This window comes from Lissotriton vulgaris, chromosome 8 (genome assembly GCF_964263255.1).
Source record: "Lissotriton vulgaris chromosome 8, aLisVul1.2, whole genome shotgun sequence".
NCBI lineage: Eukaryota > Metazoa > Chordata > Amphibia > Caudata > Salamandridae > Lissotriton > Lissotriton vulgaris.
The window spans coordinates 664,113,496-664,129,460 of NC_141696.1; the positions used below are offsets into that span (position 1 = coordinate 664,113,496).

At 38.0% G+C, this 15,965-nt stretch overlaps 1 protein-coding gene across 2 annotated transcripts in view; it reads left to right on the top strand.

Annotated features, from left to right (window-relative positions):
- DMD (dystrophin) overlaps window positions 1-15,965 on the top strand; it is a 4,652,165-nt gene that overhangs the window by 481,923 nt on the left and 4,154,277 nt on the right. For both annotated transcript variants that reach the window (XM_086934537.1, XM_086934536.1), the window contains 2 exons: window positions 3,034-3,171; window positions 5,723-5,875. In XM_086934537.1, the coding sequence (XP_086790663.1) occupies window positions 3,034-3,171; window positions 5,723-5,875 (291 nt within the window). The remainder of the gene's footprint in view (window positions 1-3,033; window positions 3,172-5,722; window positions 5,876-15,965) is intronic.

Below are 15,965 nucleotides of genomic sequence, written 5' to 3' on the forward strand. Positions count from 1 at the left end.
GGGGACAAAAATAAATCATGGTGGTTAGAGTCTTCCCAGAAGCAGACAGGTCTAACACTGAGTATGTGTGTGGGTGGCTGGGAGGTGTATAACTCTGTGCATAGATGTGTGAGCAGTTGATTCCCTAGGTGTATGGCTTCAAAAGTGCATGTAGAAACAGCTGTATGGACAGTTGACTGTGTACATGAGTATATTGGTGAGTGAATGGATATCTCAGTTCTACATGTCAAAGTAAGTACATATGTAAAACACACTCCATGTGAGAGTTGACATATATAAATAACTGAACATAAGAGCCAGTGAATGTGAGAGTGGCTGTATGAATCATTGTGAACTTGTATCAAGGATTGTATAAGAGAGTAAATATGTGTTAGTATATGTTTGAATAAGTAAGGTGTGTATAACTGTATAGTTGAGGAAATGGAGGTGTGATTGATTCTTTGTATGACTGACTAGGTGTGTGAGTAACTCCATGGATGTGTGACAGTCTGTGAGTGCCTGTTTACACTGAGTGTATCTAAGGTTATATTAGAGTCTGAAGATGTATTATCACATAAATGATATCATCAGTGATGTAATCAGTAATGTCAAATGAGATGTCATTAGTGATGTCATCAGTGATGTCATTTGAGATGTCATCAGTGATGTCATCAGTGATGTCATTTGAGATGTCATCAGTGATGTCATCAGTGATGTCATTTGAGATGTCATCAGTGATGTCATCAGTGATGTCACTGACCATGTCATGAATGATGTAATATGTGACATCATTAGCAGTGGATTGCGGGTCCGCGATATATAGTTAGTGCAACTAACTATATATGGAATTTCAATGGTTTTGTGCAAATAAAATAAGGTTTTTTAAATGCTAATCCCTAACTATATATGGTCTATAACCTATGGTTTTTTCAGTGAATTTTCAAGGTTTTGTAAATGCAAATTCCTAACTATATATGGTCTATAACCTATGGTTTTTTCTGTGAATTTCATTGGTTTTTTAAAAGCTAATATCTATAGCTGTAAAATATATTCTTTATTAAGTGACGTATCACGTAGCCCGTGAGACGCCTCATGAGGCATCGCATAACCGTGACGTATCGTCTCTGCAGCGCAAACCAAACCCAAAACGTAAGCGCGCCAAAACACGCTTAAAGATATATATATATTTTTTTAACCTTAATTAGACAAAATCCACACGTGCACATATCACAAACGTTCAAAAAACACAATATGTCGGACTCCCGTTACGCTGCCGGTTAGCTGCCCGGTTAACGTACCAGGAAGCACCTTTACCGCGAAAAATCGCATTTTTTTTTTCACCCCCCAGGGAACTTTAATAGCCCCCTCATCAATCCTAGGGGTTCAGGAGGGGTCTGCCTTACCCCTTTCATTCATTTACACCTTTTTTCCACCTCTTGTCTCTCGATCCCACAGAGAGACAAGATGGCGGCCGCTCCAGACTGTTTACAATGATAACAGCCAATCAGCTTCTCCTCAGACTCCCGTTACACTGCCGGTTAGCTGCCCGGTTCGCGTACCAAGACGCGTCTCTACGGCAAAAAAATCTGATTTTTTTTTTTTGGGCCCAGCGTGGCTCTATAATATCCCCTCATCAATCCTAGGGGGTCAGAAGGGGTCTACCTTGCCCCTTTCCTTCATTTCCCCCTTTGTTTTGGCCTCCTCTTGTCTCTCGATCCTACCGAGAGACAAGATGGCGGCCGCTCCGAACTGTTTACAATGTTGACAGCCAATCAGCTACTCGTCAGACTCCCGTTACACTGCCGGTTAGCTTCCCGGTTAGCTGCCCGGTTCGCGTACCAAGACCCGTCTCTACGGCGAAAAAAACGGAATTTTTTTTTTTTTTTTTTTTGGGCCCAGCGTGGCTCTATAATACCCCCTCATCAATCCTAGGGGGTCAGAAGGGGTCTACCTTGCCCCCTTTCCTTCATTTCCTCCTTTGTTTTGGCCTCCTCTTGTCTCTCGATCCTACCGAGAGACAAGATGGCGGCCGCACCGTCCTGTTTAGAATGTTGACAGACACCGGAGAGCCAATCAGCTTCGCTTCGCAAAGTTCCGATAAGCGAAAAGTACGCGAACCGGATCGCTGCCCGGAGCGCTGTTACAGATATATATCTTGATTTAAACGTTAATTTCTCAAAATCCACTGAAGCACATATATTGAGACCTAGCAAAGGCACATCGGGCTAACAGTCCCTACAATTTTGCCAAGTTTCGTGCAAATCCATTCAGCCGTTCGAGCTAAAAGTGAGTCCAACCGCCCTATGGAAAACTCAATGTTAAAAACGCGTTTTGGGACCCCCCTTTTTTCTCAGCCCCCCCTTGACAAAACCCCCCCAAATTTCCAGGAGCTGCTCAGAAACAAAATGTGCCATTTTCCTGAAAATTTCAGCCGATTCCGTCCACAAACGCCAAAGTTATTAGACATAGAATTTTCAGAAATCCCATAAGGAAAAAATCCTAACTATATATACCTACTGGCGACCGCCAGTAGGTAATATATATATATATATATATATATATATATATATCTATATATATATATATATATATATATATATATATATATATATATATATATATATATATATATATATTTACATACATACATACATATGGTCCCTATATATTTGTGACCAAATAGCATGTGGTTTGGTATCCTTCTTACTGCTTGAAGTCACTCATCTACTTTACAGAAAAATCTTTTTTTTACCTCACATATTTATTACCGATTTTGTGTACTTCTCATCATCAAGTATATGGTTGTATACTCTAGTGAGGGGGTGGTAAATGTCTTCTCGGCTTAACCAGGCTTACTTCTCAACACACTCAGAACAGGCATGTGTCTGGGTCATAGGGGCAAGCAATGTATGTAGCTTCATGCGGCATAGTGACTACTCACAAACACAATGTAATGCACATTCTTATCGGTTGATTCTGGAAAGGGACGACATTTCTTGTTGTATAACATAGTTGATCTTTGGCAGGAACTGAAATTGTGTTTTTTGTTGACAGGAGGATGATACTGAAGGCTCGGTGAAAGAACTGCTGCAAAGAGGCGATAACCTCCAACACAGACTCACAGACGAGAAGAAACGTGAAGAAATAAAGACAAAACAACAGCTGTTGAAATCCAAGCATAATGCGCTCATGGTAAGTCGCTCCAGCTATAAAACCGCGTTTAAAATTCCCTATGATTAGTTTCCCATGGAGAACTCATGAGTGGCGTTTTGATGCATAACGGCCTCACACATTCAACCTCGTGGACTTGGAAAATCGAAAATGTATTTAGGACAAGAACTAGTTTTGCAGACATATCAGATGAATCGAAACAGTGGCACACGTTTGAGTGGCGAAATAATCATGCCTACAAATTAAAACATTTATGAAAACATTCTGTGCAGAGCTGATTATAAATTTGCATATCCCTAATCAGTTTGAATTGGCTCGGTGCCTCTGGCTGTTTTTGAGACTGACTTCTCTCCATTCATGGATTGAACTTAATGATTTCTTTCACAAATGTTAGTTGCTCCCATGTACCTGCCTCGTTGCTTTGAAGAATGCCAGTTAATGAAGCTGCCTGTATAGTTTTATTCTCCTGAACCAAATTATCTTTATTCTCTTGCACAACTGTGATGTGTCAGAGTTGTATTGGCCAAACACCCGCACGTATTTAAGCTTTAACTTTCAGTTTTAATACACTATCTTTAGTTGGATGTTTCAACCTTTACATCAGAATCACCAATCTGCCTCATATGTTGCACTTCATTTATGAATATAAGTCTGCATTGTATTTGTTAAAATGGTGCAAACCTGCAATAGCGATGTTTTGCCTTAACTAATGGACTTTTTTTTTTAAAGTGTGACTCAAACAAAACCATGGGGGGTCTGATGGTAAGGGATTGAACACGTTTTAGCATAAATTAAATAGTAATTAACCCTATGCTTGAGTATGTGGGTATGTTTCAATGTGAACAAAATGTTTTTGAAAGTTAAAAGGACGTGACCTGTACCATAGCCCTGTGTCATGATAGATGCTGTTCTATGAGATTTACATTCTAAGTTCTAAAGAGGTAATTGGTTTTAACAACATAGCCACTTGCTTTGACTAGTGTTGTAGTGGTAAATACAGTAATGATGACGATATTACTGCTACTACTGTTTCAACTATTCATTGTGCATTGTAAGGATATTGTTAATAACTAAGAAGTCCACTGATTGAAAACAGTTATATGCTGAAGGCAGAGATTCGCCCTTGAGGCTAGCAAATGCTTTAAAAACATGCATTTACAATCCAATCGGTCTCACCTTTGGGACCTTATATGTATTTAGCTATGCAGCACATGAGCCTGGGTGCTGAAACATCTACTGTTCTTTAACATGGAGGGAAAGTAAGCACTCAACTGTCTGACACACAAAGTGTGGGAACACATGGAGAGAAATATTGCCTTTCAGCGGGAAATGGTATAGTCCAAAGCTCTGTTTTTATAATGAAATTAGGGCCTTCATGGTTATAGCACTGAAAATACAAGATTTGAAAAAAATATTATTGTGTACGGTGCCCTTGGAAGACAATGTCAATGGACTGGAATCTAGAGAATGCTAAAGTGATTCTGGTGTTTTACTGACCTCTGCTGGTCGATTTCTATCAAGAAAGTTAAATAGAGGTAGTTGCCAGGAATTTTTTTTAAAAGAAAGTCCCTCAGCAGAAAGCAATTCTGGTATTGTACTCACCTCTGCTGGTCATTTTCCATCAAGACAGTTAAATAGAGGCAGTTAAACCGAAAACATAGTCCCTAAACGGAAGCAGACAAGTCCTAGGGCTGATCTCCAGAGACCACAAAGTACATACACATATAGGTATATAATAAGTATATACTAAATCATATACAAGAAGTCTCAAATGCGCGGCCTAATTATTGTAAAGGATATTTCATTATTAAATAAATGGTTGCAACATCATTTTCCCCTCCTTCCTCCACGCAGAAGGATGTGGGCAGTGAGCATGGACTCCAGTCACTTCCCGAGCCCAGGTCCTCTACCCAGGAGGCTGCTGTACATTTACATCAGCCCTGCCTAGCTGACTGTGCTGCAAGGCATAGATTACTCCTCACCCTAGAGTCAAAGTATCCTGTCTCCCTTTAACCCTGACAGTTTTTCACAATGCTGACTGGCAGTAAAAACAAATTTTGAAATTTTGAATTGTTTATTTCTTTTTTTTTAAACCTTGGATATTCTACCGACCACTCTCAAATTAATGCTCAAAAATATTAACCATTACAACCTCACCAAGCACCTTTTGTAACAAACATATCTACAGAACTACTGAATGGATTTACACAAAGCCAACAAAGGAACCTATACTGAGCAAAACACCAACTCCATGACACATTTGGTGCAATTCTGTTAAGCAGTTTTTGTGCAGTGAAGAACAAATGTTTGTGGAACTGTCAATGGGACACGATACGTTTGCATATATTTACCCTACCCCTTTATCAATAACCACACACTTTGAACTGAAAAAACAGAGCTGAATGGACCACTGTTAAATTTTGTGCAAAATGTGATAACAATATTAACATACTAACATTCATCCTGGTTAACCATCTCAGACATAACTGAACATCTTTGAGGAAAAGAAGAAAGGAAAGTTTAGTGTTAGGGATGTGTTATGATATGCTAATCTTATTCATTCTCGCCATAGGATTTGAGAACGCAAAGAAGAAAAAAGGCTTCAGAAATTTCCCACCAATGGTATCAGTATAAGAGACAGGCTGATGATCTCTTGAAATGTTTGGATGACATTGAGAAAAAAATTGCTAGTCTTCCGGATCCCAAAGATGAACAGAAATTAAAGGTAGCTTCTTATTTATGAAGAAAACTACATTTGTCAGAATATGCATGCTTTGTATGTTTGAAATACGTTTATTGCATGTGTGCTTCTGTAATTAAAATAATTAACTTTTATTCTTGAAATGTTGAATAAAAACATATATTGTTTTTACTTAATCATATTGGACTAATACACAGTATAGAGTTTTGAAAGCCAGTAAGTCCATACATTCAATTAATTTTATCCTCTCCAAAAGTAAACTGATTTCTGAAGTTTGTTTTAATAATTTATTGCAGTGTAGTTCAGATGCTTTATACATGCATACCATGTTTACAGACCAGCACTGCGTTCAAACATTATGTAATTGAGCACATGTATGTTTTAAATATGGTGAGAGAAAGCAACACCTGTTTTAAAAAAGGGCAATGCTTAACATTTGCTTGGGGATAGGAATTGCACACTTTTTGGATGGGAAAAGTAATTTGATTATGTTTTTGTTTTAAGAGTATGAACATAGGCCACAAGCAATAGCTTGACACCAATTAATCCTAATCTGAATAGGACTTGGTTTCTTAGGTATATGTGGCAATAAATATGTCCTGGCAAAAAATAAAGAGAAACTTCTCCAAAGACAACTTCCTATATTGCATCGCAGTATGTTCATGATATAAAAACTGATCTACACCAGAACAGTGTTTCTTTGAAGTTGTGTCTATCAAACATAGAAAAAAATATATTTAATGAATCTTTTTCTTTTTTTTATACAATATATACATATCAATGAGCACCCACAAAAAAGCTGTACTGAACAAGTACAGATAAAACACATAATTTTTCATAGTACAAATGACAAAATCTTAGACTCAGCAAAACAATAGAAAACAAAATGAACAGTTAACATAAAAAACATTCACAGAAAAGGCTAACACAATAATTCATTTCAGCGTGCCATTGATTTTGATATGCCATGAATCCTGTTTTTAAACCATTGGTTGTGAGCCTTTGTTGAGCACCCTGCGCAGTCAGGTAATCCGTGATCTTTCAATTTGAGCAAATTGCTTTCTGCCACCTAACATGTCAATACAGACAGCGCTCTGATGAAGGATTTGCTCATTTACTGTTTATTTCCAAAACGCGAGTCAGCGCATTTCTGTCTATGAAAGGATTTCTTCTGTATAATACTGATTATTTTGCTTAGTCTCTGGTTTTGTTATTTGTACTGTGAAGAATTATGTGTTTTGCATGTGCTTGTTCCATTACAGCTTTTTTGTGTGGGTGCTCTTAGAGTTAAACATATAGGAATATTTTAATATATGTACTTTCCTCTCAGTTTTTTGTATAAAACACATTGATACATATATATTATATAAAAAAAGAGAAAGATTCATTAAATATATTTTTGTATGTTAGATACATATAACTTCAAAAAAACACTGATCTGGTGTAGCACAGTTTGTATATCATGGACATATTGCAATGCAATATATAAAGCTGTCTTTGGAGACGTTTCTGTTTATTTTTTATCTTTTGATTTCCCTGCTCTCTTCTCCAAACTAATCAGCTCAGGACCCCTCTCTCTTTTCTAAGAAATATATATGTACTGGCCTGTACATAAATGGTGTTAGTGCACTCCAGTAACTTACAATATTCTGATTACGTGATAATAAGTGAGCCTGCTATGTATACATTACACTTTAATGTTTTAAAATGTCTAAACAAAGTCATTGGTTTCAATATATAGGTATTGTATAATATAAACACCTCTTTATATAATATAAAAAACACTTTAAAGAGCCCAAGACCACCATTCAGCTGATTTACATACAGAAGACTTCAGAAATATAATACGATCAAAATTGCTCAAACTGCTCCATAACAGTTACTGTATTTCTGTTTTTATAAAACATCAAAAAATAAATGCAGACAATCAAAATGTATTTGTATCAAGTTCTGTTTCAAGGTAAAGAGTATTGCATAGACTAATTGACTACAAAACAATAAAGTTTACCTTCGCAAAGGACCCTTAGAGTAATGGATAAGGCCTTACACTTTAGCATAGTTGATTGCCAAGAGCTGCAAATGCTTACACTTACTTTGAATGCACTTGATTTGCCCAAGTCACTTATGTGCTTCCAGGCAGGGAAAGGGAGGAATGCCTCTTATAACTACCACCATCTGTGAATCCTCAGTCTGCAAATTCAAAAAGTCAGACAACTAACTATCTGTTGAAAATCTAGATGCATATTAAAAAAATTATTCAAAATAGTTACCAGAATAGAGTTGTTTATTGTCTTATGATGAGAATCGGAAGAAGAAGCCATTCCCTAGCCCATTTAAAAAAGCAGAGGTTAATAGCACAAATATCCCCTTTACATGCTATTACCCAGCAGAACAAACTAACATACAAATAATCAGATCAATTAATGTTGGAGTCTATGACAACTCTAGAATCAATGCAGCATCAATCGCTAACTCTTGCTTCTTGCCTCATTTTCCACACATGTGTAGTGGAGAAAGTAAACACATCTTTAATCCACAGCATTTTAATTGAATTTGTTCAAACACAAAACAGAAAGGCCCAGATTCATAAAAGATCTGTGAGGGTGAAAAGTACTACAATGCCACCCTAAGACTAGCAAGAGTATTAATTTACCTGTGCAACAGTTGTTTTACACTTGAAATGTGCCCTTTTACTGGCACATTTAGAGCTTTGCTCTGCTTTGCATCCCTTTACATTAAGAGGCTTACAGGAATTTGACTCAGGTGGATAAGAGCAAACGCCCATAGTTTTTGTCCTGAAGCACAATCTACTGAGATGGTTAGACTATGCTTTGAATTAAAAAAATAGCGCCTCCTTGATGAAGGTACTGAAAGGTGGAATTATGTATTTTCCCCTAACAATACACACATGTAAGTGTGCTGCAGTGCATAGCACACGTCAACTGAGTGGGATTCTTCAAAGCTTGCTTCCAGTACAAATCCTATGTAAAACGGTGCATACTGAGACTGCACCTTGTTCTAAAATCATGCACTGTGCAAGGCAGCCTTTTTAGTGCACAAGTACAGTCAGTGGTTGACAGCACCTGCAGACTATTTTTGGGTATAAATCGCTCTACACTATTTTCTTCCCCTTGCACAATGTGCTGCATTTCATCATAAAGGTCTATGGCAATTAGTAACCCTGCCTGGCTATAATTGTAATCTAAGGATACATCAACCTTTATTTCACTTATTTAGCCTACTTGTATGTTGTTTTTCTTACTATCTTTGTATTTATATGTAGGAAGCTATATTTTTTCAAATTCCTAATTAATACTATTAATATGAGTAAAGCACCTGCTGCATAAAATACTTTTGTTGGCTGATTTCCACCATACTTCAGTACTTGGTAGTGAATTAACTTTCCGCTTTATCAAAATGAACTTGAATGTAACTACCATACAAAGTAAAATTAGGTCACAAGCCCTTCTTTTAGGATTTGTGATGTAACTGTATAGCTATAGTTTAAATACCTTCTTGAAGATAAACAAACCTGCCCCACCTCATACACTATATGAGTAATATTGTTTTGAGATGGGTTGAGCTGTTTTCTATGGCTTTTAGTTTACATTTTGGTTGAAAAAATGTATATTTTCCATGTTATCTATTTCTGGATAGTTGTAGCTCAGGAGGAGGTTTGCATCTGAGTCATTTGTTGAAATTGGTAATCCCATTGTCATTTCTAAATGTTGTTGCACCCTTATCTTGGATGATCTAATATAAGTGTTTTTGTACACAGAAGTGCAAATGTTATATTGAGGACATTAGGGGTATCTCAGACACCATGCTTGTTATGGATTGAATTAAAATGTAATGAATCCTAAACATTGTAAGGCATTATTCTTTGGAGACTTTATGGGACATCAGATTTTAAGTTAAGTTTCAGAAGCCTTAACATTTGTTTACACTATGCTTTGATTTTAAATGGCTTAATTTCTTCAAATATTGGAGGCCATACATTACTAATATTGAAAAGCACATCGCATTGTTTACCAAACTGGGGTGCAGTATATGAGAGTTTTATCTTATCTGCTATTCACAAGTGAGACCAAAGGAGCTGGCTCATCAAGCATGTCAATCAGATTTTAGAGTTTCTTAAGCATAGCTGTCTGATAGTACTTTCTCAAGGCAAAGTTTGCCAAGTCACCCTTATGTTTTGATTTCGCATGTGTGTCATGACATATTTTGGAACAATTTTCCCATTAGGAAACATTAAAGTATAGTCTCTGGTTGAGCAAAATTTTTTAACCTCTTCGACTGTGAGCGCTAGAAAAAAAGGATGGAATGACAAACACTTAATCTGTATTAAATCAATCCAACCAATTGAGAATGAATTACCTTTACCTCGCCTTTTCAGATTGCATGAAATCGGAATCACTTATCTCAAATAACTCACTTGGAATGACACAGCTGGATCTATCATCATCCATGACCCTAAATATTTTCATGATTTCCTTCTATCTTGTAACTCAGTCAAGTTTAATGTTATTAGTGTTGTTTTTGTACATTTGGGTAGATACAACAATACCAAAAACAATGAATTATATATTAAATAAATGGACGTTTCTTAGTGTTATTTCTGAAAAACTGTTTTTAATCCTCAGCATAAATGGATTGCTTTAACAAAAGCAATAGCTGTCCCATTGTTTAGATTATCTGAAAGACTAAGAAAGGTTTTCAAAATGTATAACAAATAAGCTTTTTTGGACATAAGATATTTTTTTTATTTCCATTCCAATATACTTTTTCACACCTGGAGCTGGTTAGGGACATGATTTAGAGTTAGGTAGTGCCACTCCATCACAAACATGATGGATAGCCTGTTCACCATATTCAAGTGTATTTGCACATAATGCACTTTAAATAAGGTAGTCAGCATATCCCCTAAGTTTGTGACTGAGTATCAATCTGCTAAACTCTATTTAAGGCGGTAATTATTGCTATGACCAGAATAAATTAATCACTATCTTTCTTGAAAAAAGGTTTTCACAAATACCTTTACCAAATAATAGGGGGATGAATTATAATATTGTCCCATTTTGACAAAGCTGTCTGTGTAACAGTATACTCTGTGTAGTTGCTTGAATTGGATCGATCAAGAGTAGGTTGAGATTGCAACTGCCTGGAATGATGTAAGGAGGTCCCTTCAGTCCTCATCTAGTTAATCTTCCACTTCTTGTAATGCAACAAAGGTCTGGGGATTTGATCAAAAGAGTTTTAGCTATACAGGATATTTTCTAGTCTTTCATCTCCCCCATCATGAGTATAGCTTTTAAGGGATTACATTTCTCAATGGACCCCATTTATATTAAATGGGGCATATGGTCATGACATAATTGGAAGTATCTAAAAAGTTGTTTTATTTGAAGAGCAAAGTTACTCTGTTGGTCTGCAAAGGAGAGAATCCCCGTTGGACAGAGGACATTTCTCAGCTATAAAAGCACATTCTGTGGAACACATGAACAGAGACTACCTGAGGTAATCAAGTTCCCACCCACCCAAGTTTTCCTTATTAGCGTACTTTCCCTTTGGCTTGTTCATAGGGAATCCTTCCAAAAATTGACCATCACTTTATTGTCACTGGGATGCTCAGTGGAAGTCTGCTGTAAAATAGATAGTGTTGGCATGAGATATCACCCCAGCAACACTCAGTCTGTACGTTATGCCGGGTCATCTGTGGGACTGGGGCAGAGTAGGTATGATGCATTATAATATGGGACAAGGTGTAGCATTGCTAATTCACAATCATATCACCATTGTTACCTTAAGAGTGCCCCTTCACATTTGATGCACCTGAACAGCAAGTTATGGGTACAGAAAATATTAGAAGAAACTCAAGTAAGATAGTGGTCCAGAAGGTCATGTATTAATTGGGTTAGGAAAATCATTTTTGATACTGTGACTTACACATAAATGAAGTGGCCTAGCAGTCTACATCCTTATGTAAGCAGATTATAAGACGGTGGGCATGTTATCGGGTCATGTCTGGGTAGTGGAGTTGGCCACAAAACCCACCTGGGGCCATATGTAGGTGGCCAAATACCGGTCGGTGACGGCCGATTTCGGCCGTTACCGACCTGTATTTGTAGTTTCAGATGTAAGGTGCCAGAAAATTACTGATTCTGTATATTTACCGAATCGGTAAATTTACAGAATCTGTAAATTACCGAATCAGTAAATGTACAGAATCGGTAATATGGGATGTAGGTGGCACTGGAAACAGTGCCACAGGCCCTTAGGAATTCGTTATTTACCATGAAATACTATTGCATGGTAAATAACGAATTTCTGTGTACATGCACATCTGTGCAAGTACACCTGTGCCATGTGGCACACAGACATGCCCTAAGGGCATGTATGTGTGTCACATGGCACACAAGCCAGAATCAGGGGTGCAACAGGGTGTCAAAGTAACACCCTGTCCCCCTTGACAATTCGGTAAATTTACCGAATCGGTATTTACCGATTCGGTAATTGCCATTGATTCCTATGGGCCTAGGAATCAATGGCAATTACCGAATCGGTAAATACCGATTCGGTAATTTCTGAATCATAACGATTCGGTAATTGATACTGAATAATTACCTACATGGCATTTACCGATTTGTAAATACCGAATCGGTAAAATTCTGTATTTACGATTCGGTAAATGCCATTTACCTACATATGGCCCCAAATGTCTAAAACTGGTCAAATATAGCCTTGGGCCCCAAAGCAGCTCCTCTGACAAACCAATGAACATGGATCAAGTATATCAAACATTTTACCCAGTTGACCAATAGGCCTCCCTAAACCTTTGAACCAGCTTAATTGCTCGTGGGTTGGACAAGAGACCCTTACTGAGGTAGAAGAATGAATCATCTTCATATAGCAAAACTCGATCTTCAATTTCCTCCCCTAACTGATACTCGTGGATTACATCATCATCCTCTCATGGATCAGGCTAGTGGTTCTATGGCTAGGTCAAAAAATAATAGAGAGACCAAAGTTGTGCCTCAAACAATGTGAAAGGGAGGGGACAACAGCCCGTTCATACGTGTCCTGTCTGTGGGATTTGTATAAAGGAGGTAGGCAGATGATATAAACCAGGGACCAAATCTCATCTAGAAAGCAATTAATTACACAGAAAAACATCATAGACAAAAAAAGTTCATTATGTCAGTGTAAATATTATACAATATAAATATATCTAAAAAATTGCAGGGACTTTTGTCCTACAATAAAATTGTGGAGTAAAAAGACGGACAATCTAATTCATAAAATATCAACTGGGATAGGTGTGACCTTGGCAATCTTGTTCCTTATCCGAGTAGCAGCGACTCGGAAACTAGCGACATGGAATATTATTTGTGGGGTATTTAATTGTTGTAAAAAAAAAGGGCTGGCCTAACCTGTATAAAACCCACCTCCCTCAGAATTGGGAACAAGAATTTCTTTCTGATTTCTCGATAGTGTTCACAGAACATAATAAAGTGTAAGGTGTCCTGGGTCGAGAAATCATCACATTGACAAGGATCTGCCCGTTCTGGTGGGCACCAATTTTTAAAACAACCTAGAGAGAAATGAATCAAATTAAAACAAAATCTTGTTAGAAGGTGCCAATGAAAGCGGTGATTCACTATGGTGAGGGAAGGTTCAGGGCCTGGGGAGCTAATTAAGGCATAATTAGTTCTGACATTTGGTTTAATCAATTCTACCTCGTCCCGCTCTAGAGAGAATAAGTTCATCATATCATTTTTGGCCAGTCCAATGTCCTTCCTCACTATGGAGTCTGGAGACGAAAAGAGTTCAGGACGTCCCAAATTGTGAAAACCCGATTTAATATAGGCCAACCAAGGAATTTTATTAGACTTATCTAGCTTCAAACAGTCTCGCAGTATGATGTGGTTCAGGATAATTTCTTGGTTCAACCAGGTTTTCAACCAAGATATTAGCGGGGCTATTTTAATTTGGTCAGTTATGTATCCTAGCCCCAGCTCTGTATGAATAGAGAATGTTGGGGAAGACTGAGGGGACAGTCAGAACTGATCTAAGGAATTTATTCTCAATAATCTGGATTTTAGCTTGGGGCGAATAGCCCCATGTCTGAGAACCATATGTGGCTACCGCTAGGCATTTAGCTTTATAAACCTTAATAAGGGCTTCTATCGGCCTAGCCCCTAACTTTTTTGAGAAACCCATAAGTGCAGATGCCGTTCTAGCAAAAGCCGTACTACAGCTGTTTTTTTCAGGGCCCCAGTTACCTCCTTCGTCGAAAAGAACTCTCAGATATGGGAATGTGGGTACCCTAAAAACTACTTCCCCACAACAGTAGAAGGTTTTGACCTTTGAATCCCTACGTACCAACTGAGTCAAATGCTTTTCAAAGTCAACCATCAGCAACACCAATTGTCCAAACTGACAAGGGGATAGAGGGCAAGGCATTATGGAGGTGCTTCATGTTATGCCTTGTGAAGCATGCTAGAGAAAGTCACTGTGGTCAGCTTGTGTCAGAGATTGAATTCTAAGGAGCAACTGGTTCACAATGGATATTGCAAAGACTTTGTATTCCACATCAATCAATTTTGTACGCTAGAAAGATGCACATTGCTCTGTAGTTATGACTGTTTTTAGTAGAACTGTGATAATTGCTGCCCTCAGGTCTGGCAGAAAAGTCCAATCCTGCATTGCCACTTGAAACACAGCACATAAGAATGGGATGATGTCTGATGCATGGTGTTTAAACTATTCAACTGGGAATGTATTCAGTCCTAGGGTCTTGAGTGGGACAAGTTAGGAAATGGCCTCCCTTGTTTGTTCTATAGTTAACTCCTGGTCTAACTAGTCAGAATCCTACCTTGTCAGTGAGGGCAGTAGAATTTCATCCAAAAGTCCAAATCCACATACATTTCTGTTGGATGTAAATGTGCATATTATGAGACAAGAGTTTAAGCCATACTGTGGCGATCAGCAAGGAATTAACCTGATTTTTAGCAGATTTCTTGATTATGACAAGACCGATCAACATAGCCAATATAACATTTTCCCAGCTTTGTCTTCATAGTCCTATATATGTTTCTGAGAAGTAAGACAAAATTGGTTTGTTTCCGCAGTTTAGTGCTGTTTAAGTGAGATCTGTACCATCTCCAAAGTGAGGTGACTGTCAGAATCATGAGAGCCTCTATATTCACATCCAATCACCAAAAGTTTATTCTCCAGAAGTGAAATCGCCACTTGGCTTTTCCCCCCCTGCAAAGGTTTGAAGTTAACCTATGGTGTGACTTGAGGGTCAACAGATCACAAGTTGATTTCAAAGTAAGAGTTAACCTCTTTCTTGAGGAATGAGGAGAACTCATCTGTGAACCATCAATTGTTAACCCTCCATTTTCCCCATGTTGAGGACTGTCAATGACCACATGAATATATTACAGGCACATGGTCCAAAACGCTTTGCACAAGTAACTCTGCATTCGCATTGTAGAAGAAATTGAGGCCTTCACTACTGGGGCGAAGGAGTATCCACATATCACCCAGGCCCATTGAGTTAACAAATCTCATACAGCGACATGTCCCCTATGGTGGGCAACCTTGGGTAATGATGCTATGGAAGTCTCCTGCGGTGTTGAGGATTTTGAGTGAAATGTCGGGTATGAGCTTGGACAGTGTTGTGAGAAAGGTAGCGGTTACCAGTAGAGGTGCATATATTTTCATAAGCTATCACCCTTGTGTGTCTCATATCACAGTGTGTATGTTTAGAGAAAACTTCTGACAAAGGAGAATTGCAGCATCCCTGGACCTACTAGTGAACCCTATGTGAAGTACATTAGTAAACCCATATCAGCCAAGGAAAGGGACCTGCATCCAGGAAAATGGTTGTCCTAAAACAGGAGAGTATCAGAGAATAGTGTTGGTAATGGTGAGCATGCCCTTGTTTAGTTTTATCAATCAAACAACTGATGTTCAATGTTAAAATATGCAGATGGTCAGCTCCTTTCTTAACAATTCACGTGTCATCGACTTGGGCAGTAGATATTAGTAGAAATCATATGCCTAGATTCATGATGTTTTCTGTCATGTAGGCCAGCAAAAATGTTGG